The sequence below is a fragment of the Mustela lutreola genome, chromosome 15 (genome assembly GCF_030435805.1).
Source record: "Mustela lutreola isolate mMusLut2 chromosome 15, mMusLut2.pri, whole genome shotgun sequence".
In the NCBI taxonomy this organism is placed as follows: Eukaryota; Metazoa; Chordata; class Mammalia; order Carnivora; family Mustelidae; genus Mustela; species Mustela lutreola.
Window position 1 is genome coordinate 32623343 of NC_081304.1, and position 25872 is coordinate 32649214.

General features: G+C 48.3%; 1 protein-coding gene across 6 annotated transcripts; it reads right to left on the reverse strand.

Annotated features, from left to right (window-relative positions):
- Nucleotides 1-25539, reverse strand: MTMR4 (myotubularin related protein 4). 6 transcript variants are annotated; one of them, XM_059147365.1, is made up of 19 exons: nt 24829-25539; nt 23326-23364; nt 19506-19595; nt 19009-19125; nt 18409-18491; nt 16449-16609; nt 16236-16332; nt 15939-16052; nt 14855-15051; nt 14465-14593; nt 13885-13996; nt 13204-13399; nt 12782-12967; nt 12510-12680; nt 12213-12367; nt 4839-6237; nt 2901-3011; nt 2546-2634; nt 1-2332 (listed from the first exon to the last, which is right to left on the reverse strand). In XM_059147365.1, the coding sequence occupies exons 2-19, from the start codon at nt 23326-23328 to the stop codon at nt 2155-2157; spliced, it is 3588 nt and encodes a 1195-aa protein (XP_059003348.1). In that variant the 5' UTR covers nt 23329-23364; nt 24829-25539; the 3' UTR covers nt 1-2154. The 6 variants fall into 6 exon arrangements, with proteins under 6 accessions (XP_059003348.1, XP_059003347.1, XP_059003349.1 ...); XM_059147364.1 differs by lacking the exon at nt 24829-25539 and adding an exon at nt 24554-24696; XM_059147366.1 differs by lacking the exon at nt 24829-25539 and adding an exon at nt 24016-24495.
- Nucleotides 25540-25872: the final 333 nt, after the last annotated feature.

The window sequence follows — 25872 nt, forward strand, 5'->3', positions numbered from 1 at the left end:
CAGCACTAATATAGAGATTTTATTTAAATTGTATTGAGTTTTTACAGCACATTGCATGTTTGTCACAACGCAACTGCACAGTTTGGATTTTTGGCCACATCATGTCACTTACACCCACAAGAACTCTGAAAGGAGTATTTGATGAATACATCTGAGCTGAGAGCCCAGAGTCTCTCTCCAAGGCCATGCAGTATGTTCACTGATGGGACAGTCCCTCAAAACAGCCACACAAAAGTAGACAGATACAGTCTCCTCAAATGTTACCAATCTTACTCCCCCTGAAAATGGGCAGAGTGAAGTGCAATGAAACTCAAGTTAATTAAAAAGCCACTCGCAACTGGCAGTAAATTTTAATGATTGAGAAATGCTTAGGAGAATTTTACATATCAGAGACAAGGAATAGTTTGTTACTTTTTCAATGATCTCAGGAATTTCCCAGACACAAATCTCCATTATTCAACTCCATTTAAATGAAAAAAAGTTCTGCTAGGCTGACCTAAATACGCCGAAACTTTTTAGGTTACATCCATGACAAGTATAAAAGCACAGATGCTTCTCTGTAGGACTGAAGAAAAGGTCAGGACAAGTAACAATTCTTGTTCTAAATGCAGATCCTAGTTATTTTCAAATGAAAATTTTTTTTCTAGGAAGCAACATGAAAGTAGCAGTTAGACAGACAGCTACCATAGTTTTAAAACAGGATAAGCCTAAGTGTAATTTACGTTTTATACACCCATGGATTAAGGAAAATGTATAAAGGAAATACTAGTGGTTTCATTATAGGTCAAGGAGACTATATCTGTCCCAACCACAGTACATGGCTATGTCACTGTATCTTTTGGTTAAGTGCCACTGGTACATATTAAGATGAAACCAAAACAAAAAAAGACAGACAGACCAAAAAAAAAAAAACAACAACAAAAAAAAACACACCAATGTTTGGTCCAAGTGGACGCATTTTCTCTCCCAATTTTGGTATCAAGGCTTTTTTCTCTTCTGTTTGGGTTCCATTGTTAAGTGCACAGAAATAAGACAGCAGCATTTGTACTGAAACCCTCACATACCAAACAGCATATTCTAGGAGGTAAAAACCAAATGCTAAATTCTACCCTCAAGGTGTCAAGTGTTCAGGATAAGAAGCAGTGTGACCCAGAGGAGGCAGCAGCCAAGGGAAAGACAACATTAGGGAAGTGGGCAATGGAACAACAACAACAACAACAAAAAAAAACCATTGTTTTATTTTCATGCCAGGAGAGGATCAAGGTGTAACTCCTGTGTTAGCACCAGGACAACTAGGAAAAGTCAGGCGCAAAGGGCAGGGCACAATCAGCAAATATTTGACAAGGATCATTTCTGCTTTTCCCTTCTCATTCTTCACAGTGCATACCTCAAGAGCTGCCACTGAGTAACAGAGACTACTTACTGCCTTCACAGCTCCAAATAACAGATTTTTGCCAGAACGGAACACCAGCAGAGTTTTCCTCTGCTCCCCAAAATGTCTCACTCCTTAGAACTGTTGCTCTAAAGTGAATATTCACTGATCCTGGCTGATGAGCCAAGTGAAAAGATACAGCAGAACCTCCACTTGCAGAACCAGTCTTTATACCAACTCCACAGAAAGACAGAACTACTGCAACTAGAGGGAGTGCCTCTAAAGACTGAGCCTTCATGCACAGACACAGAGCACAGAGGAACAGAATATAGTTCGTTTCAAATAGGAATTCCTATCTTATATACTAGAATCTGCTTTTTTCAAGGTGGAGGAGAGATGAATCTGTTTATCACTTGGAGTTTGGTTATACATATGCCTTTCTATTGCTGTTTGGGGCGCATCATCAGGCAGTATCTATGAAATCATCATCTTGTGACCACCCCCCCAGGAGAAAAGTGGGAGTCACCAACTCAACATTAAGCTTCCAGACTCTGGGTCTGGATCCAGAACCATTACCCCAAGGTGAGGGTCTCACCAGTAGAAGACCTCCTGCCAAATTGGAATTCCTCTGCTCCAGTCTATGGTACCAAGGAGGATTTCTCAAGACGGTAACTTTGAGCTCTGTGATTTCATGAGCCATACCAAGGAACCTTCAAAAATACACCTGAAGCAGATCCTCCCTTCAAACCTGCTAAAATTGGACAGGTCATCTCCTCTGGCATTCAGCTGGAAGCTGTAGCAATGGGTTTCTTCAGATGTTGGCTCATGAGTTCTCTGGCACGAGATACTTGGATGTGTTCGTAACATGAGTTACAGACGAGAACTGGGTCATAGAGTTGTTGATCAGGAATGGGCAACTTCAGGTGGCAGCAGCCAGCACAAAACACATTCCCACAATTTCTGCCAAAGCACAAAGAGGGAAGAGTACATCAGAAATGCCCATATGCGGAGAATGAATGATACTCCAAAAGGCCTTACATTAGTAAATAGAAAAGTTGGGTGAAAACAAAAAAAATTCCTATAAAGCTGTCTCCATTTTCAGATTAACTCAACTTAGCTATATATGTATGTTGCTGCTTTATGAGCCATACAGAATCCTACAGGACATCTTACCTGCAATGGTGTCTTCGTTTGGCCAACCAGAACTCACAGTCACAGTTATAGCAATGTGATGCCATATGGTCTGGAACCCAGCGAGTCACCTAACAGAAGGCACAAGGAAAAATTCCAGGTCCTTGTCACCAAATGGAAGAGCAACATTGCAACAAGGAAAGCATCTCAGGAGAAAACAACAAGGTCTGTCTTTATAATTGGCCACTACCTGCCTCTAAAAAGACAATCATCTAGGAGAGAGCTCTTGTCACTCATGTCACTCATGCTACTCCTCATGCTAGAAATAGGATAACTCCTATTTTGTAAGTATATACTTATACCATACTTACATAACTATGTATTTGCCTGCACATACCTCAGTCTCTTTCTTATCAACAGGTTCCCAGCTTGCTTCTGAAAGGCAGTCCTCACTGTGATCAGAGCCAAAATCTTCTATATCACTGCCATCGGACTCCTTCAAACATGTCTGAAGAAAAGGCAAAGATATCAATCCATCTTCACCATCACTAACCTTCATTGTTTACTAGGCATCAGGGACTATTCTAAGTAGATTACATGCATGTACTTCTTTCATTCCTCCCAAGAAACTTAGATGTTTATTATTATTGTCATCCCTCTTTTACAAATATTTATTACAAATAAATATTATTATTGTCATCCCTCTTTTACAAGCATTGAGAAAGTCAAGAGATAGTAAGCAGTAAACCTGGAATTTAAACCTACTACAATTGACCCTGGAACCACACAGGTTTGAATTGCATGGGACCATTTCTATGCAGATATTTTTCAAGAAATACAGTATAGTACTATGTATTTTCTCTTTCTTACGATCTTTTCAGGAACATTTCCTTTTCTCCAGCTTACTTTACTATAAAAACAAAGCATACAATACGTCTAATGTACAAAATGTATGTTAGGTGACTGTGTTATCAGTAATGTTTCTGGTCAGCAGGAGCTATTAGAAGTTAAGTTCTGAGGACTCAAAAATTATATGGGGATTTCTGACTACACGAGGGGTCAGCACCCTAACCCCTGCATTGTTCAAGGGTCAACTTAACTTTGGCTTCAGACCCATGCTCTTAACCAATATGCTTTATCACAGCATGAAAATATTATATTCTCATTAAATTCTAAACCAGGGGCTCAGAAACTAGGCTCACACGCCAAATCTAGCCCACTGCCTGGTTTTGTAAATCAAGTTTCATTGGAAGACAGCCACATTTATTTACGTATTGCCTGTGGCTGGTTTTGTGCTGTAATAGCAGAGTCGAACAGGTAGGACAGAGACTGTATGTACCACAAAGTCTAAAATATATAATATAATATATGGCTCTTTATCAAGAAAGTTTGTGGACTCCTGTTTTAAACCATTATCCTGAATAGTAAGTTGTAAGTCCTGACCATCCCGTCCCAACAAGCAGGCAACAGGCAAGTGGGAATGTCTTAACAGGAGGAACAGAAGTGCCTGTGTTCATGACAGGATATAGTAGCCAAGAAGCTAACTTGTAGAAGCTCCCCAGAACTGTGTCCCCAAACCAGAGGGCTCCCAACACAGTGAAGCCTAGACAGTCCTCATCACCTCTCACCTGGGTTATTCCAAAACACCTTCCAGCCTCCCAACCTGGGTTTCAGCTGCCTCATCCACTTGACAAACTATTGCTAGGATAGTATTTTTAAAATACAAATCTTATCACGATAGTGGCCGAAAATTGTGCTGCCTTGAGGGCAGAATCCAAACAAGGGACCTCAAGCTGACCTTTCTAGTTGTGTCCTGTCTAGTTCTCCAGTATCAGCTCCTGCCCAACTCCCTCCCGCATGGCCCCAGCACACCTGTACATGCATGTAAATACACGTGTGCGAGCGCACACACACGCACACACACACACACACACACACCTTACCCCTTTGATTAAGCCATCCCATTGGAGTACTTATTGCCTTCAAGCTGTTCAGAATGGTATTTCCTTTTCACTGTCTACATATACAAATATGACAAATTCTTCAGTACTCAGCTCAAATGTTACCTTCTCAGGATAGCCTGTACTCCATCCCAGCCCCTAACACCTAATGCTTCCTTCCATGGTAACACTTAAGATCATCATTCTAGATGTCTCTCCCTCTAGTTTATCTCTCCCAATACACTGTAAGCCCCTTGAGATTTCACACTATGTCCTTCATCCTACAGGCCAACCGCCTAATACACTGGCACCCAGCAAGTACCCAATGAATAAATGTTGGAAGGCTGGATGAACAGAATAAATGAATGGATAGACCACGGTGTGGTGAAACTTACAAAATCATCCTCATAGTCCATGGGTGGCTCTGCTGGAGGGGCACAGCAGTGACGGATGTCGAGCCTCATCTGAAGCTCACGCACTTGTCGACGTAGCTGCTCCACCTCTTGCTTGTACCCTGCTTCGATCTGCCGTAATCTATGCTGGATCACATCCGTAGGAAAGGGGAGTCCATCATCATCCAAGTAGAGAGGAGGCACTGGAGAAGGGCAGCTCAGTGGAACAGGCTTTGTGCTGGAGACCTGCTTTGGATGACCGGACAACCACATCCGGTTATTTTTCCCTCCTGGACCAGTACAGTGTCCATTGGAATGACTAGAACAGACTGGTGACTTCACCCCTTCTCTCTGAGCCCACTGGCCCCCAAAGCAGGGCCCTGTTGCCCGCACCTGCTTGTTGCTTGACCTCTTGCTACAACAGCCATAGGAAAGCAGCCGCCGAGGAGTGGTCTCCCCACTTGGGAATGAAGTCACCATTCCTTGGAAGCTGTCCCAGTTGGATCCTAAAAAAGAAAACTCACTGATCTGGCTCTGAGAAACTGGCTTTCGGGACAATTCCAATGGCACTTTCCCAAAGCGAGGATTTTCCAGTAACTGCCCATTCCTAATATTCCCTCTTTTGCCAGTGTATTCCTCCTTATGAATCAGATCTGGCACAGAACTGGGCTGTTCCTGGTGGGAGATACTTGCCACAGACCCCGGGGGATCCTGGCTGAGGAAGTCAGTGCTTGGCTCTGGAGGAGTTTGGCAGGTAGCACTTGGTGGGTTGCAAAGGGTGCCCAGACTGTGATCTGGAGCACATCTGGAGGGCGCACCTAGCATGGAATTTATCAAGGCCCGTTGGGGGGCACCTGTAAGGGAGTCCTGGGAAGACTCAGGAAAATCACAAACTCCATGACCTTTGTTGGAAGCCACTTCAGAGAGTGCACTGACAGCTTCTTTTTCAGGACAAGGTTCAGGTGGTTCCTCCATGCCATCTGAAGTCCTACTCAGCTCATTGTGGGCAGGAGGGTCTAGAGCTGGTGTCGTAGTCTCTTCCAGGACTTGGATCTCAGGATCAGAGATATTGCTCTTCATCTCCTGGGGCACTGCAGTACTAAGCAGTTTGTAACTTGGAGAACAGCTTCTGTGATTCTTGAAGGGTTTATTGCTCAAGTAGTCTTTCTGGCTGCTGGGCAGAGAGGAAGGAAGACCCATTTCTTCTACAGGCTGCTGAGGACCTCCTGCCCCAGATTCCACGAAGATCTCGGATTCCTCAGGATTGCTATGCCAGGGCTCCAGGCCTACTCTGGCCTCCTGACAGTGGTTATTGAGGTTCGGGTCACTAGATGTGCGAGTCAGGGGGCTGCTTGTGTCACAGGCAGAAAGCAGATCATCCATTGATCTGGTTTTAGGTAATCTGAAATGACAGACACAACAACACCTCCAGGTCAGTAAACGGGAGCCACCTCCAATATACAGAATCAGACCATCAAAGCCAGAGTTCATAAGAAAGAACATTTATGATTACAAATAACCAATGTCCACTGTAACAAGTCTACTGTGCAAAAAGTGAAAGACATGAACTCTGTCCTCCAGAAGCCAGGATCTGTCCCCAGCTGTTATTAGTCCTTACCCTACACAATCTCCCTGGGCAATCTCAGCCACTCGTGATTTCAGTGCCTTTTATGTTGATGCCTTCTAAACCTACTGTGCCGGCCAGGACTATACCCGAGTCTGAAATCTAATGTCCAGCTGCCTCTACCATACATAGTAAGACAGAAGGAAGACAATTCTGGAACTAGATGATATTGGTTCTGACACTGATTAGCCATATGACTGCAAGTGAGTTATTTAATCTTTCAGACATGTGCTTTCTTCCTCTATAAAATGATCATTATAAATTATACCTTACAGAGACCCTACAAGGATTCAAACTATAGGCAGCCAACAACAAACTTACTAAGACTATACACACCACTTGTCATTTTTACTACTTTCCTTATTATAAATGATCCTTCCTCACAGCAGAAACCAAGACAGCCTTTTACAACCACTTAGCAGCACTGCATGCCTTGGAGTCCGAAGTTACCGTGGAAACTTCCCCAAGTATAAAGCATTCAAGAGTTCTAGAGGCATTCGTGCACACCAAATGGGTTACATTTTCAAGAATGTCTGATTTTTAACACATTTCAAAAGTCCTTAGAGCAATGAAAACTTCAGGGAAACTTGCCAGGAAACAGTGGAGACTTAATCAGACTCCTATTTTCAGATGCCTTAGTCAGTCCAGCCCATGCAGAAAAATTCCTCAAAGGTTGAGTTAAAATATGGCTGATTTTTTAAGTGATTTTTAAACGTACTATGTTTTTTAAAGATTCTTATGTGTGATTTTACTTTTTTTTTTTTAAAGATTTAATTTATTTATTTGATAGATCACAAGCAGGCAAAGAGGCAGGGAGAGAAAGAGGGGGAAGCAGGCTCCCCACCGAGCAGAGAGCCCAATGCAGGGCTCGATCCCAGGACCCTGAGACCACAACCCAAGCCAAAGGCAGAAGCCCAAACCACTGAGCCACCCAGGCGCCCCATGATTTTACTTTCGTGATCAGTTTTGATTTTGATTTTGACTTTTTTTTTTGTCTTGTGGTATACAATTCCAGGAAGGCAACAGCAATGGTTAGGATTACAGTCTCTGGGGTCCCATAGCCTGGGCTCAAATCCCAGCTTAGTGATTTTTTAACAATGCGACCTTAACTTCTCTAAGCCTCAGTTCCCTCATCATCTTCGGAGAAAAGTAATAGTACCCACCTCTTAAAGCCAATTAAACAATCCATTTCAAAGCACATTGCTCAGTACTTGTCATATTGTTACACTTACGGTTTACTTATTTATCTCCTTCTCTGAAAGTGCCTTGAGGGCAGCACTGTCTTATTTGAATCCCTAGCACCAGCCAATCAAATAATTTTGAGAGATGAATAAATGATCTTAAAATCTAAAATCAAGGGCACCTGGGTGGCTCAGTGAGTTAAGCCACTGACTTTGGCTCGGGTCATGATCTCAGGGTCCTAGGATCAAGTCCCGTATCGGGCTCTCTGCTTGCCTCTCTGTCTACCTGTAATCTCTCTCTGTCAAATAAATAAATAAAATCTTTAAAAAAAAAAATCTAAAATCAAGTGTCCACTGCTAGGTACCAATTGAATGCAACAGACCAGTGGGGTTCAATATCTGGTGTACATTAGGAGCTCCTATAGATTTTTCTAGATATACAGACAACCAGGTCCGTCTAAGACCTATGAATGAGAACCAGGCATCTGTATTTTTAAAAAGTACCACAGCTAGCTTTGTCTTTTTTTCCTTTTTTTTCCCCCTTTTTTTGTTTTACTTTTTTATTATGGAAACTTTCAAACATACAAAAGTAGAAGAGTATGAAGACCTCCCACGTACTCTTGACCCAAATTCAACAATATCAAGTCTCCTATCTTCCACAGCTGATTCCTATCTGGACAAAAGATTTAATCAATAATGCTGGTTAAGGGGCACCTGGATGACTCAGTCAGTTAAGCTTCCGACTCTTGGTTTTGGCTCCAGTCATGATCTCCGGTTCCTGGGATCAACCCTGTGTTGCGCTCTGCCCTCAGCACAGAGTCTGCCTGAGATTCTCTACCTCTCCTCTAACCTTCCCCCTGCTCACATGTGCGCAAGCACGCGCGCGCTCTCTCTCTCTCTCTCTCATAAATAAATAAATATTAAATACATAAAATTTTTAATGATCATAATAATAATGTTGATAGAGACAATAATGCATGAGGAGTTTAGAACAAAGACAGGGTGGTCAGGGAGGGCCACACAGAGGGTAGATTTGAGCTGGGTATAGCAGAATATGTTGAACTTCAGTGGAAAAGAGAACAGAACACAGGGTATTTTTGATCTAGAGAAAGGTAAAACCAAAGATAAGTCAGGTCAGGTGTTAGAGAAAGCATTGCTTTTATTTGCATACTATTTGGCCCTCCAAATCCAACTCTCCATCTTGAACTGCCTATTGTATACTTTCTCTTTGCTAATATTTCAATCCCAACCTGCCTGTTTCTCCTTCTCTTGCCCAAAATGACTCTCAACTTCCCAATGTCTTTGGGTTGGTATCAATATCCACCTAGTTTCTAAGCTCAGAGACCCAGGACCTGTCTTTGATAGGTCCCCTCTATTCTTTACTTCTATCTTCCCATATTCGGTCACTCCATAGTCTGCTAATGACTTCTCTACAGTCTCTGATTTTAATCCTTTCTCTTTCCAAACTCTCCTCTTCATATCTGAATTACAATAGTGTTGGCTGATCTCTGTGCTTCCATCTACCCACCTCATTGACTCATTCTCCAAAAATCCCGTTGTCACCAGTTCATAGTGACTTCCTACAATGACTTAACTATTGACAACTGAATCTAAATAAAGTCCTCAGGATAATGTTTAAGCCCTCAATGAACTATCCTGTGTTTCTTTCTTTCTGGTCCTCAAAATGGCTCCTTCTTAACCCCCACCAACTCTAGATAGGTTCTTCTTTTGTTCATTAAACTATCTTTCATGTATGTAATTCCTTTGGACCTCTCCACTACCTTGTTACCAAGCTCACAACTCCCTTTATTCCATTCATTTGTTTGTTCATTTAAACACTTACTAAAGCACCTATTATGTGCCAGGCCAAGCCAGATGCTAAAGACACAAAAAAGCCAAAGCTCCTGCCTGGTCTTCCACGAAAACTTATCTAAGTAAATGGTCACCAAATGACCCCTTTCTAACTTCTTATTTCTCCCAATAGCTTTGAACTACACACATTCTTATTTGCTTAGATGCTAACTTACAACTGATCTCTATTTGTCCTATGTCCGTCTTATTATAGCTTTTACAAAGTATCTTAAATAGGATCAATATCTTCTATTGCATTTATACAAGCCACAAACCTGTATGGTACTAGAGAGCTAGTGGGTATTAAAGAAACATTTACTGAATTGAAAAATTAGGTATTAGGGGCACTTGGGTGGCTCCGTCAGTTAAGCATCTGACTTCAGCTTATCAGATTTTGAGTTGTGAGCTTGGGTCATGATCTTGAGGTCCTGGGACCAACACCCACCACCCTACACACACTGGACTCCCTGCTGAGCCCCTCCTTCACCCTCTGCCCCTCCCCCTGCTCATAGTTGCTCTCTCCCTCTCAAATAAAAAATGTATTTTTTAAAATTTTTGTAAAGATTTTATTTATTTGAGAGAGAAAGAACACAAGCAAGGGGAGAGGCAGAGGGAAAGGGAGAAGCAGGCTCCCCACTGAGCAGGGAGTCCAACACATGGCTTGATTCCAGGACCCTGGGATTGTGACCTGCTCCGAAGGCAGAAGCTTAACTGTCTAAGCCAGTCAAGCATCCTAATAAATAAAATAAGAAAGAAAAAGAATGAAAGGAAGGGAGGAAGGAAGAAAGAAAGAAAGAAAGGAAGATAAAAGAAAGATTAGGTATTAATTTAAGGCAGTGATTATTAAATGAGTGATAGAACTTACCCAGAATTTGATAAGTTCTCTCAAATGGGTCCTCTCCCTGGAAAAATAAACTTATGAACCTATACCCAAACTCTGCATTGTTTGGGAAAGGAAGAAAATCACAGAATTCCTGAAACCTATCCATGGGCCCTGACCATGGACTCAAGACCCTAAAACCAATAATTTAGGGGGGAGTGGGCCTTTTTGTTTTCCTTTATAATATTCAACCAATAACTTAAGTTATACTTTAACTTTAAGAATCCTCCATCAATAAAGATCAAAATTTGAAATGTACATATCCTTTGAACCCAACATTTTCATTTCTAGGAATGTATCTGGCAAAAATATTAGCACAAATGCAAAGGTAACACATATAAAGTAATACTACTGAAATGTACACTTAAAAATGGTTCAGATGGTAAATATTATGTGTATTTTACCCACAACTGTTTTCAAAAACATACACATAGTTAAGAATGTTAAAGCAGTCCCAAAAACAATAAAAAAAACAAACAAAAAAAAAAAAAAAACAAAAACAGAAATCACCTAAATGGCCAATAGTAAACTGGTTATAAAAGTTATGCTACACTCTAATACTCTAATTTTAGACTGTTATATGCGTCGCTAAAGCAATAAAACAGCTTTATATGTGCTTTAGAGGGGTGACAGCCTAACACAACATGGGAAAAACAATCTGCAGAACAGTATGCAAAGTATGATTCTGTTTTTCAGCATCTTAAAATGTTTCTTTTTTTAAAAGATTTATTTATTTGAGAGAGAGAGAGCATATGCACACATGGGAGGGAGGGGCAGAGGAAGAGGGAGAGAGAGAATCTCAAGCAGGCTCCCTGCTGAACACAGAGGCCAACACAGGGCTCGATCCCATGACCTTGAAATCATGACCTGGACAGATATCCAAGAGTCAGAAGCTTAACAAACAGCCACCCAGGTGCCCCAAAAATGTTTCTAAATGACAGTGTGACAGTGTGGCTGTATCTATGTAGAAATAAACATCTGGAAGCACAGGCACTGGAGTGTTAGCAGTGGACGCCTGTGGGGACAAGGGTCTGAAAAGGAGACTTTCATTTTCTACATTTACACTGTTTGATTTTTTTTAAAAAGATTTTATTTATTTATTTGACAGAGAGTCACAGTTGCCTACACAAGTAGGCAAAGCAGCAGGCAGAGGGAGAGGGAGAAGCACTGAGCAGGGAGCCCAGTGAGGAGCTCAATCCCAGGACCAGATCATGATCTGAACCGAAGGCAGCTGCTTAACCGACTGAGCCACCCAGGCGCCCCTCAACTTTTTTTTAAATAGGAACATGCATTACTCTTATAACCAACATCCATTCCACTTCCCCCAAGTATTCAGCCAGAAGATAACTTTAATTTTTATGTCTACCTTTAAATTCTGGCCTTTTTCTGAGGGAGAAGGGGAAGACTATCCCTCTTCTGGGAACCCACTTCCCTGAGAATCAGATGCTTCCAGAAGCTATTGCTGCATATAGCAAAGGTCACTACTACTAATATACCAAGTACCCCAATGTCTTCTATAGTGAACATAAATCAAACCATTCCCACAAAGCTTCCTGAAATAGTCCTTTCTTCTCTGTTCTCCTCTCCCCTGCTTAACTATGTCACATAGGGTGATAGCTCCAGGAAAGAAGGTAACCAATCTTATCTTAAGTGAGGACCTTGAAAACATCCAGAGAGCCCTCCGGGCTAGCTCTAAGTCTTGGGGCAAGTCTCTCCTTCAACTGAGACAAGAAGTTGCTTTTAAATATCTTATTTTTAAAAAAGGAGAACATGAGGTGAGGCACAAAGCAATCACTGCCTTCCTAGTGGAGAGAGGAGAGAGCAAGAAAGACTCTTGTTACCTGTCCAGAGAGCGGCCAGAGAACTCCTGGCTCTGAGTCGCTGGAGAAAGGTAGAGATCCATGGTCTCCTCCCCGAGTGTACATGGAGACGATGCTGGCAAATAAACAGCTGTCCAGAGGTGCAGGGCCCGGACATGACACACAGGATGCAGGACCTAGGGAAGCAGCCCCATGCCAGTGTTTTGTGAGCCAGTCCAGGTCCATCTTCTTTCTCTCAGCCCTCATTCTCCCCACTGCTCAGGCTGTTCTCCCTGGAGCTCTCCAAGCAGTGGCCACAGAAAAAGGGTTGGGACTTACCATGTCGGAACCAGGTGTGTAGAGGAAGTTGTGAAAGTTCTTATTGCCAGCCCGCAGGAGAGCCCACACAGAGCAGGTCCGTTTGTAGATGTTGCGCTTCTCTCGCTCGCAGGGGTTGTTGGCCAGGAACGTGCCGTAGAGGCAGGAGTACGTGTGCTGCACCAGTTTGACCTAGAAGGCCGTACTAGCTCACACCTGGGAGCCTTGGCCACCTCTCCCCCGCCCCCACCCCCGCCCCCAGTCACAGGCTTTACCAGGAGTGGAGGACTTACCAGGAATGCTTCATTAAACTCAAACAGGCAAGGGAACTGCTTGAGCAGCTGATGAACAGAATCAAGCCACTGGAGGAACACCGGGCACTGCTCGTTTTGGTCCTCTGCATTCTCCTGGTGGCCGCAGCGGTCTCCAAACTTGTGTCCAAAATCTAGCCAGTCAGACTCTACTAAAACTTGGAAGCCCTGCAGAAAAGAGAGGCCAAGCATAGGGCCTTTCTGGAAAGGCTTGTGTGCTACTCCCCAGGGGATGCCCAAGGCAGGGAGCTGGCCGCTACAGGGAAGTGCAGAACTGATCCTAGGAGAGGACTCAAAGCTACCAATGTCCTATACTAAAAGATCCCCAAGACAGATCCATAGGGCCCAACACCTTCCCCACCCCCCTTTCCCTCTGATCTTCCACTCCCAAGCCCACCCAGTACCTCCAGTGTCCTGTAATATGGGTCCAGCAGTATCTTGGCCAGGGCTACGATCTGTGGAGTCCGGTCCCAGCCGTCGGAGCAGTGCACCAGCACAGGCCGGCCCTCCCGATCCACGGTATTAGCCACGAGCACGGCCGCCTTCAGCATCACTGACAAGTGCTGCAGCCATTTCGTGCTCTCCAGGGCTGACAACCAGCTACAGGAGAGCAGAAATCAAGCCTGTCACCAAGGGCACTGTGGCTCCAACAGTCTCTCCACCACCCATGCCAGCCACACCAAATGAAGTCCCCAGGGAGGGCTGAAGCCAAGAGGTCCAGTGCGGGGCCCTTCTGCCAGGAGCTATCTGGCAGGGAGGTAAAGAAGACAAGACTCAAGGCACACAAGGGACTGGGGACCGAGGGAGGAGTGGGAAGCATCACATTTAGCCGTGCTTTCCCCAGTTCTCTATGTTCTTTAAGTAGGACTTCAGATCCAAACCAAAGGGACCCAGTGTGCTGTGGCCGTTCCAGTGCTGGCCAATGAGCAGAAGATGTGTTCTTGGAACCGGCCTGCTGCACCAGGCCCTCAGGTCTCCCATATCTCCACACCTCCCATTAGCCCCGCTCATCTTCTAAGAACCAGAAGAACTGAATGAAGGACAAGACGAGGGGGGATAGAACGGGGCAGGCAGGGACCACCTACTTGCTGGGGTCAGGCATCTGGCTACACACAGCCCGGAGATACTGGAAGCTGTTCCGGATGGCGTGAATGTTGGCCATCCCCATGAACACGACCTCACAGTTGGGGTAGTACTCTGTAGACGTACAGACGAGGGTGGAGCCTAAGAGCGCGTCCCAGAAACAGCCATCCAGGACAAGAGCGGTCCCCGTGGACCAGGCTTCCCCGGGCTGGGGGACCACTCAGCTCTGGATGCTCAGGTGCCACATGCTGATAGCAGTAATGAGGACATTACCAACGAGTGATAGTCACGGTACTACTCGTAATGACAACACACATTAAATTCTCAATATACAGTAGCTGCTCTATGCTGATAATTTTTATGATCATCCCTAATTTGCAGATAAGATAATAAAATTGAGACCGATCTAGCAAATGAGTCACTGCTAGATAAGAGGCAGAGTCCTGATTCCAAGCCAAGTTTGTCTGGCTCTTTCCACTGTACAAGCTGCCCCCAGGCCCCTCCTCATCGAGGCCACCCAGAGAGCAGACTGGCTACAGACGGGATGCGCGGGGGATGTGGCGGGGGTTGTAAGAGCCATACCTTCGCACTCACAGCCTCCACCCTTGGCCCGGTTGGCCACTGCCGCCGTGTAGGAGCGAGCGTCCAGGATCAGCAGCTTCTGGGGGGCTGCGGTGCTCTCTACTCCAGAGCACGCGGTCAAGGAGGAATCTAAACACACAGCAGGGAGTAGACCCTGAGTCAGCCAGCCCAGCATCACCCTGCCCTGGGACACACTCTTTCAGCAGAGAACAGACAACTGGATACCCCGGTCCTCCTACAGCCTCCCAAAGGGCAGAGACCCTGGCACCCTGTGTGTTGTCATCTTCTTCCCATCCTCTCAGGAGGTGGGGGGAGGGAGGGGCTCCCCAAAAGCCAGTAAGGCCAAGGTGGGGGCTCTCCAGAGGGTCAGCACCGCCCACAACACCTTACCGAAGTCAGTGTCACATGCCTCGCTGGCATCACTATTCCCAGTGCTGAGGGAGCCCCCAGTGGCTCTTGTCCCTGGGTCCAGGGCACAGGCTTTAGCGATGGATGTGACCAGGTACTCATCGTCTGCATTGCGCCAGCCCCACCAGCTGATCTCCGGCTGGCTGCAGCGGGCAATGGCAGCCCCGTTGCGGAGGTGTCTGACGAAAGGGAAGAAACCATCATTCCCTTGCCATCTGCAGTGCCCACTGACCCCCGCCCCTGCCCCAGGCCTACTGCCAAGGCCTCAGGGGGCTAGACCAAGACCTCCAGAGCCAACAGGGGCTACCCATTCACCCAGGCCACAATAACAACCAAAAGCCCTTGACATATCCAGAGGGCTCTACAGTTTACAAAGCACTGTCACAGACATTTCTTGGATGCTCTCTGTGTTCCCAAGGTGACCTTGACTTCTTGACTTTGCACAGCACCTGCTCCAGGTACCAACACCCAGCAGGAGAACAAGCCTGAGCCCAGAGCAGAACAACTCCAAAACCTCACAGCTACTATCTGTTTCACTCTACTTTCGCTACAGTGTTCTAGTGCAGGTGATCCACAAGCACTTTCAGTAAAGAAACAATAAATGTTCAGCTTCACATGTCACAGCCTGTCTCTGTCACGCATTCTTTCTTTTTGGTTTGTTTAAAAAAAAAAAAAAAAAAAAGCAACCCTTTTAAAATGTAAAAACCATTCATAGCACTGGGCTGTACATGAAACGGGCCGCAGGCTGGATTTGGTTCACTGGGCCATAGTTGGCCAACCCCGGTTCTAATGCGACAATTTACACACACAACATTGTACACACATTCATGCAACATTTTATAAACACACACACACACACACACACACACACCCTCCAAAAAAGGTAAAGTGAATGTATTCTCCAAAAGCCTCATCTTTAGAAGAAAAAAGCCGAGATAGTTTTTGATTGGAAATTATTTCATTTTCTGCAGGGTATCAATTCCCACTCAACCGGACAAAATCTCCACTTTTGACTCTTTCTTGCATAAAAAATGTCCTCCCTACTTCCTGTCCCCTGCTGCCTCACCTATACACAACCACCGGGATCCGCTTCCAGGAGCGGAAGGAAGCCACATTCTCCAGCTCTTTGTCTGTGATCCACACAGGAACCAGGAGCTTCTGTGGGTAACTGGGGCACAATCTGTGAAGAGACCAGATGGGGTCACCAAGCACAATCTAAGGCCTATGATAACAAGATCCCCAGGGATGGCTTTGTGGGAAGAGAGATAAGGAGTCCTCCTCTCTCACAGAACCAGGGACTCGGCCCAGTGAGATCTGAGTCTGGCTTGGTATTTTGGTTCTCCTCCCCCTCCTGCCCTCTCACTTGTAGTTGCTGTTGATGTGGGAGACTCTCCAGACATTCTGCAGATCAAAGCCCATCCTCGTGAGCTCAGCCTCCTGCCGACATCGTATGTGCTCTCCTGCAACACAGCCCCCATGCCTGCCTGTCAGCATCCAAGTGCACCATGTCCGTGGGTGGAGGAGGGTTAAGAATCAAGAGATATGAAGCCTCCCAAATAAAACAGCCTGGCCTTACCCGGCTGACACAGGTGGGTATGCTGGTCCTCCTCAGTCAGCCCCAGGCACCAGGCATGGTAGGCGAAGGCAAAGAGGTCTTCAGGCTTGGCAGGTCGCGCCGTGGCCCGGCTTAGCCGTGACAACCACTCTTGGCACTGCTTGAAAGTGGAGAAGTGGCACCTGCCAAGGCAAGAAGCCACAGAGTGAGGCACGGGGCAGGTGTGCCTTGGGGTCATAATGGTCAAAAACAAGGCCCACAAGAAGGCTGTGGGGAGGGGAGGATTTAAAGCAAGAGATAAGGCACAGGGACCTGGGGGAGGACCAGGGACACTGGCCAACACCCAAGAGAATTTACCTTTTTGACAACTGTCTTCCCAAGAACTCTAGTCCTTGGGATATACTTATCCCTTCAAATGGGGCCCTACCATTTCTTACATCAAATCCAAACTCTACCACATGTCCCTGAATGTCTCGGTACTCCATGTTCTCTCACGACTCCTGCTGCAGGCAGGAAGTCCTGTTCACACCATTCCTGTCTCCTTGTTTCTCACTTCCGCTTGATAACGCCTCCTCTCAGCCAAGCCACATCCTACTGACACTTTGAAGACAGCCCTGTCCCCCCTCTTCTTTGAAGCCTTCCAAGCCCACTCCATTTTACAGACCCGTTCTTCTCTTAGTCTTAACATGCTTGAGAGTTTTAAACAGTAAGTTTTCCCATAGCATACTGCTACTGTTAAGTCTTCCTTTGGCAACTAGACCTCAACCTCCTGGAAGAGAAGGCCAGTGTGGGTTATCCTTCTGAATCCCTAGTCCTGAGCACATACAGGACAGACTCTAAAGAGGGCACTCTACTTTTTTTTTTTTTCTGGACACTCTTTTAATGATCCTTGGAGTCATTCCAGACTTCTCTTTCTCTCATATCCAATCCGTCAGCAAATCTTGTCATCTCTCCCCTCAAAAATCTGAATGCTTCCTGCCATTTTGGCCACTACCACCCTAGCCAGGCCCCCACGCTCTCTCGCTTGGCTAACTACAATAGCTTCTTAACTAGTCCCCTCCGCCTCTTCCCTTGCCTTTGTGTCTGACCCCCTTCCATCTATTCTCAACAGAGCAGCCAGAGTCATTCTACAGAACATTAATCAGATCATATCTCTCCTTTACTCAAAACCCTGCAGTGGTTTCTCATTTCCCTCAAAGTAAAGGCCAGTCATTATGACACTCTGACACCCACCTTACCTCTCAGATCTTATACCTCACTACTCTCACCCACGTGCTCTTCACTCCAGCTACACAAGCCTTCTTGCTATTCTTCCAATACGCTAAGTAAAATACCTACCTCAGGGCCTTTGCACGCACTGTTCTGTCTGCCACCGTCTTCACTCAAATATCTACATGGTCATTTTTTTCAGGTCGTGAATCAAATGTCACCTTTTCAATGCAACCTTCTCTAATCCTATTGTTTAGAGCTACAACTCTACCCATACAGCACTCCGTATTCCCTTTCCCCGCTTTACTTTTCACCTTTACGTTTACTATCACTTAATATATTTTACTCATTATTTACTGCTGGTAACTACCCATTGGAATATAAGCTCCATGAGGGCAGGAAATTCTTTTTACTAGTATTCTGCTATATTCCCAGTGCTTATAACAGTCTGCCATAGAGTAGAGGGGTCAATAAATGTATGTTAAGTGAATTAATAAATCAACCCACAATGCCAACCCTAGGTGCCTTCACCTTCACTACCCTGTTTAATCCCTATGACAACTCCATGAGCTATACGTTATCCCCATTTTTTCAGATCAAGACATTGTGGGTCAGGAAGTTGACCTCCCAAGCAAGAGAGGGTTTCTACCTTTTCTTTCACATGTGGGAAGTGAGACAGTATTTTTCCTTCTTGCTCCAGAGAAACCCTACATCAGAGAGTTCTGGGCAGGAGCAGGGACACAGGACCTGAGTGTAGCCCCACTGTTCTCACCTCACCACTTTGGAGTCCTTGCAGGCAATGTGCAGCTGGAACATATCACGGCTCTCCACAGTGTCAATCATCCGGAGGGGGACCTTTAGAGGAAGGGCAAACTAAAGCTCAGCTCCTGTTACTCCTCGTGCCCATCCCAGCCTAGATGCCGATGTAGCCACACAAGGAAGGAAGCCGACACTGACTGAGGGCCAGCTGAGTGCCTGGTAACTGTGCAGGGTCCTCTACTTACGTGACCTTAAAGAATAATCACAAGAACCCCACAAGGCAGATATTTTCAGACCAAATTATTCGGGGGGAAATTAAGCCTTGGGTGATTTAAACAAGGTCACACAGTTGTAAGTGGCACTCTTCCCAACAATGCCACTGTGCCCCCTTAGAAGGGTCAGCAACAGAGTAAAGGAAAGAGAGAAGAGGGGAGGGAAGAAGAAGGGAGAGGCAGAAAGACAAACCCATAGCAGGAAAGCAAAAAGTTAGCAAGAAAAAGAAGGGAACCCCAACTTCATTTGGAGACAGGATCAAGACCAGCACTGGAGCAATCTCACCTTGAACCAGGCAGGGATTCTGCCTTGGGTGTGGGAGAACAAGACAGAAACTCACGTTGATGACAGAATCTTTGAACTTGATATGCAGCCGGTAGTTGGAGATGGCAATGAGAGCATCGGCTGCCCGGCCCAGGAACTCCACTCCCTCACCCTGCAGCACTGTAAAGGGCACCTGTCGAGGGGCAGAGGAACCCTCAGTCCAGGAGGAGGAGAGTTCCAGAGGAACCTTCAGTCCACCTCTCCGTTCCCCTCCCCAACCCTGACCCATGGGATCCCCTCTGGAAAAGCTGGGCCAAGGCAAAACAGAAGAGTCCTCTCCACAGTAACAGCACCAGGCAACAGCTGCACAGGAAAGCTGCCTTTCCTTCCCTGGGGCCAAAGGCTCCACAACGCAAGTACAGACAGATTCCCCTCCCTCAAGAGACCCGGAAACAGGAAGCCAAAGCCCCAGTACTGGATCCCTTTGGAGATGTTGTTTGTGGGGAGGGAAGGAAAGGTGTTTTTAATTTGGCAGAGAGCTCCACCCACCCTGGGCCCCCACCTCCTCCTTACCTGCAGATTCTCCTCCTCTTTCACTAGTTCCTTGGGGGGAAACAGATCCTTGGCTTGGATGTACTCCAGGCTGGGGGGCCCCTCCTCACCCTGTAGGGAAGGCCTCAGCCCTAAGTCAGCAGGCTCCACTTGGCCCATCAGACCTCATTCTGCTCCCCTCCCCTCAATAAACCTGCATACACCCCGTACACCCTGATAAAGGTTTGGTCACCAGAGGATGGAAAGGAGGACTGGCTTGGTGGAAAGGGTGATGTGGAGGGAATACTCAAACCCATTCAGCCTAAGGGAAGAGTAAGCTCCAAAGAGGAACTGGGAGTCTGCACTCCTCGAAGAGCAGCAGAACCAAATAGAACCAAAATTTCCCAAATGGAGGAAGAGAGAAAACTAAGAAAAAGACAGGCAACAATGTGAGGGAAAGACAGAAGTGGGAATGGGAAGTGCCGCCCTGAGAAAAAGGAACCAGGTGTGGCAGCTGGTTATGGAGACAGGAGGGAAAGCAGGCACCTAAGGCCACAGACTCTTCACTCTGGTAGGTGAAGGAGACAAAGAAGAACAGGTTGGGGGATTCAGTCCCATGCCTCTAGAGGGCCTTCATGGATATTTTCAAAAGAAGGATGTGTTTTGGAGCTGAGCTTATCTTCCAGTTAGGTCCTCAGTGCTGAAGAGCCCCCACCACCTACCAAGCAACCTGCCCTGCCTGCTGATCAGAGGGGAATTCCTACGGAATACCCACAGCAAGCAGAAGTAACTCCTCTCCCAACCAGCAGGGAGGGGTGAAGAGGGGACCCACGGGTCTGGGAGAAACCAGGAGACCCAAGGAAGGCCAGGGGAGAGGGAAAGGGAGACAGACAGAGAGAGAGAGAGAGAGAGAGAGGAGGCCTGGCAGCCACCCACGGGGGGGGGGGGGGGAGTAAGGAGGGGAGGGGTGGGAACATCTGAGAGGACAGATGGGGGAAGCTGGGAAGGAGCATTAAGCCAGAGGGGGGGAGGAGGGGAGGACTGGGAATGATGCAGAGGTAGGAGCCCTGCAGAGGCAGGGAAGATGGAGAAGAGAGGCTGTCTGGGGGACAGTCAAGGAGAAAAGACTGGCGTGTCAGGTGAGGTATGGAGTGGTGGAAGGGGGAGGGGACCGGAGCCAGGCAAACAGCTCAGATATCCTGTGCTCCCCGACGGGCCCCCTAACATCCCAGATCAGCCACATCCCACATCCCCAAGCAAGGATGCTGCGGGTGGGACCAAGATGGAGAGGCGGAGGTAAAGGGATGTACCCCTGCAGGGCGGGGCCTGGAGATCTGCAGTCAAGGGCAGTGGCTGCGGGGCCAAGATGGGTCACAGAATTTACACATTCACACACACGCTTTCCATAATCCCCGGCCCCCGAAGATGAAAGCAAGTCCAAGAAAGAAAAGAAACCCCCCCTCCACTGCCAGGGGCCACGGGAAGCGGGATGAGCCAAAATTCGGAATCGCAAGGGCTGGCGCTGGGCGGGGCTGCGGGTGCAGCAAGCACTGGGACCCCCGGGCCCCCGCAGACCAGGCCAACACTTACGAAGCAGCTGAGCATGGAGCAGGAGACGCGGGCGGTCAGGCTCATGGTCGCGGGCGGTCTGGGCCAGCACACATGTCCCCGGAGCCGCTGCGCTGCCCGCCAGTGCCGGACGCCCGCCGCATCACGGCTGCGGGCCCGCCAGGTGCAGCCGCGGCGACCAGGAGGCAAGCGCGCTGGCGGCGGGGCCTCCGCGCGGCTCCCGCGCGCCTCTCCCCTCCTCTCCACAATGGAGCTAGCCGGGCTCCGCCCTCCGGCACGAGCGCGGAAGGGAGGGGAGCCAGACGAGGGGAGCGCCCCGGGCCGCGCGAGAAGGGGGCGTGGGGGCGGATCCTCGAGGCCCCGCCCACGGCTCCAGGCTCCTCCCTCCTCGCGGTCCCCTCCGGCCGCGTGCGAAGGCGTCCTCAGGGGACGTCTGGGGGCTTTCGCAGTCTGGGCGGCGGGACTGCCCCCAGACCGCGTCAGAGGGTAAGGCAAGCCCTCCTACATTCTTTCACTTCCCATATTCTCAGTGAACCAGCCCACACCCCTCTTTTCACACTCTGTCCCCATGTCCTCCCCACTCTGAGTTCCCCCAGTGCCTGTCCTGAATTCCCAAGATAAGGCTCACCTACAGTTGCAAGGCCTCCTCCTTTTCCTACAAAACCACCACCCACCACACCCCTGTCCACCAGTGTCCTCCAATCCCATGACGTCACTAAATCCCACTCCCTTTTTTGCCCTTCTGAACAGACACTGGTCTATGCCAGGTTGGCCACTCCACACTCCCGAAAGGGAAGTTCTTGAAGTGTTTTATTCCATGGCCCCTGCCTAACCCTACCTTCAGCTCCATCTCTCCCTTGTTTCACATCCTCTGACGTCTAGATAAGAAAGTCCTTCTTGGAGAAGAATTGGGGGGGGGGGGGCTGGGAAAGAGAAGACGGGAACTGCGGACCACAAAAGCTATGCAAAACAAAACCTGAAACCCAAGAGTAGGGTATGGAGGGAGTTGGGTAGAGGGCCAAGGAATAAGGAGGAATCAGACTCAAAGTATCATCAAAAGTCTCGGAAGGAGCTGTTTGGGACCCCACACTTCCTCTGCCTGGTAACTTTCAGGAACTGGGGCTTTGGTTTTGCTCTGGGGGGAAGGGGGAATAGGAGAAAACTTGACACTGTATTAAGCATCTACTATGAGCCAGGCAGGCTGCAAACATTGCCTCACTAGAACCTGTCAACTCTCCAAGAATTAACTGTTAACTCTCCAAGAATTAACTGTTTTGCTGGTGAGAGGTCAGGCTTAGAAAGAAAATATGCGAGTTACCTAAGCTATTCAAGCAGTGGTGCTAGGATTCAAAAATAGACTGCGCTCACTCTAAAGTCCATGGTCTTTTCAGAGTCACAGAAGAAAAGAGAAAGGGGGCTATCAGTTGGTGGGAAACAAGACCACCAGGCTTTCTAGGGAAGAGACGAGAACCACATACCCCCATGCCTGTGGAGGAAAGGAGAGAGTCCTCTCACCAACTGAATTCCTTAACCTGCACAGGGGACACTCGAAGAAACTGAAAAGATACAGCCAGAGCAAGGGCCCAGTATAGGCCTGGGCCTGCAACTCTCTGTTCTCTTTTCATCTCACGCTTCCTCCTCCTAGTTCTCAGGGGTTAGCTAAGGGGTTCCCTGAATGTGAGTTGAGAGAAGGGCATTTACAGTTAATGGAAGGTATGCAGGATCATTTTCACCCCCAGCCTCACCCCCTGTGCAGCCCAGTGATATTCTGGGCCCCTTGAGGGTGCTATCCCACTATATATCCAGTCAGCTATTGAGTGCAGTAGCTTAAAAGACAGCAGCATCTTAAAGCTGGAGAAACCCCACTGTTTTGATGGCCTCACTCCCAATACAGCACCCACAATATTCAAGGGGCTCACTAGGAAGCACAAGTATCTTGAGATAAAGGAGGCCTGGCTTTTCAGACCAGAACAGAGAGCTTCCACCAGGCACCCAAGAAGAGTAAGAGAAGGGCCATTATGAAAGGCTATGAGAGCCAGTGGTAATATTCGGAAGGTATAGCATACATAACATGTGCAGGAAAAGACTTCTAGAGGCTTCCTGTCCCAGTGCTGTATATTGGCTGGTGTTTTGCAACCTAAAGAAACCCTAATTTATTTCCAGGAGAGATGAGCCTGTTTAGAGGCTGAACCGAGTAGCACAGAGCTCAAGGTCCAGGAGGGGCAAGACAGCTTCACAAAAAAGACAGAAGGATTACCGAAAATACAACAGTCTGAGGAAAGAGAATACTCACCATTCTACTGTGGTGAGGGTCCTGGCTGCCTGCTTCTTACTGTAAAAAGACAGAAACATAAGATTAAAGAGCACCATTAACATTACCTTAGATTCAGCCAATGCCACACATCTACTCCTAACCTCTTCAGCGAATTTCACGGAGAACTGGCCTCTCCCCATGTCCCCTTGCCAGACAGAGGCAATGTGAGCTACGCGGGAAGAAAGCAACAAGTGATTCTGCAGGGCATGGAGTCAGCCCCAAAGTTCTGGCGCAGGAATGAGTGTCATCCAAGATTATCCGGCAGAACTCAAGAGTCCTGATTCCCAGACCAGAAGGAGAACACTCCAAACACTGTTCCTTTTGGGAAAGCAAAAGAACTGCCAACTCTGAAAAAGAGAGGCTGCCCAACCTGGACTTACTTCTGGCCCTGGAGGGACATGAAGCCACAAGAACGCTCTGCCAGCCTCCAAGTCTGGAAGTAGCACCCACCTGACCTGTTTACTGGGGGCAGAGTCCAGAGTTGGAGGACAAGAGGGAGGGGACCACAACCTGTGAGCCGAATGCCTCTGGCAGCAGGAATGCCTTCTGGGCAGCAGGACTGAATAGGTCCTGCTTAAAGTATTTGACACCAAGTGGGATGCTGGTTTGTGGGAGGAGGCCACACAACAGAGACAGAATCAGGCCAGCCTAAGGCCTCAGAGTCAGTACCTGTCAAATGGGCTCTAGTAACAGAAATTCAGGATGGGCCTCCTTGGCCCACTTAGGGAGGCAGGCCCAGGTTTTCCTGACACTTTCGCTCATGCCTGCTATCCGAGCTCAGAAGTCCAGCAGTTCCCTGCGGAAGGCTGCGGGGATAAAAGCCTCCATCTGTGGTCCTGCCCGCCTCCCTGATCACAGCCCACCCTTCCTCACGGGGGAGCCAGCAAGAGGCAAGCCAGAGGTGCTGCCTCACCGCCCACTGGCACGCAGCCTCAGGGAAACGGAGGGAGGGAAAGAGGGACAAGGACCAGGCCTGGGATGCCCAGGGCTCCCGGACCAAGGGGATCTGGCCCCGGGGTGGGGGCGGGCCAGGCTGGCAGGAGAGCCCAGGTGTCCAGGTTCTAGAGGCGGAGCCTAAAGATTCGGAGGCGGGGCCCGGAATGACAGAGGGCGGGGCCCATGAAAGCCGGAGGGGCTGGGGCGGGGCGAGGCAAGACGCGGTCGTTGCGGTTCCCAGTCTGGCAGTGCACGGGGCACGGTGACTCACCCAGGCGGCGTCCGCCCGACCCTCCGAGGCCGCGCTCTCACCACTTCCGTCTCCCCCAGCTGCCGAGGCCGCGCAGCTTCGACCCCACCACGGGACCTCTTCCCCCATCCAATCGTATCTCCGGTCTGTGCCCGCCCTGGCCAATAGCCACACCAAGTCCCGCCCTGCCCCCACCACGCAGCCGCCGCCCTCACTCTTCACTCTGCTCATTGGTCAAATGGGGCAGACGCCCTCCCAGCCTTGAGCCTATCGGGTGCCGGAAGACAAGACAGTACCTGGAGAGAGGAGGCACGGCCCCGGAGAGGAGGCTCGACCAATGGGAAATCACAGCGCGTCCCTGCGGCAGCCAATGACAGAGCAGTAAAAGGGGGGCTGCTGGAAGAGGCTCCAGGGGCCGGAAGTGGGGGTGGCTGTCGCCTACTGGTAGCGCAATTGGAGGCGGGCCCTTGTAAGGGCTTAGGCCTTACAGCCACTTCCGGCGACGACCACGCCTTGGGAGTAGTTCTCAAATAGATTCCCGGTGGCACCGCAGTTTATCCGTTTCCAGTTTTGGTTTCGCTGCGGTCATCATCTCGTCCCAAACCCGGAAAGAGAGAAAAGACCCCGCAGGCTAAGAGAGGAGGGAGGCCTGGGCGCGAGGTTGTGTCTTCGGTCTTCTCCGAATGGAGGCGGGAGGGTTTCCTCTCTTCTGCGTCGTGACGGGTTCCTCCGACCCTTACTTTGCCTCAACGAGCCGACCCTGCCGTCCTTCAGGACCTGCATGGTGCCGTCAGTCCCGAGTCAAGATCTCTCATTTGAGAGATAACGAAATCTGGATCTCAGATTGCCACGAGCTAGCGGCGACCGCCTGGTCTGTAAGCAGAGTGGGAACGGGACTCGCCCAGCTCTTTGCTCCTCCCTTCTGCTCTCCCATGCGGGGAGCCAAAGCAGGCAGCACGGCGGAGGGTGGCCGCTGGAGGTCGCCGTGGCCAAGAGATGCCACCAACCCGGCAGAAACGGAGAACCGTTGATTTGGACTCTGAAGCGGTAGCTTCACTTTGGGGTTTGGCCTGAATGCTTGAAATACCAGGCCCCGGGACCAGAATGTCTTCACGGGTCACTGTTTACTGAATGTTGGAACTGTTACTACAGCTGGTAAATCCAGCAAAACGGGAATCTTGCCCGTGTTCACTGCTTTAACCTGGGTCTAGAAGTGTCTGCAACCTAGCAGATGCTTAAGATTTGTTACAAGAATATTGAACTTCTCTAGGACGATTGTACTTTACTCATTCCCAGCACTTACTTTAGTGTTGGATGATCCCAGGGGTTTCAGTATTTGT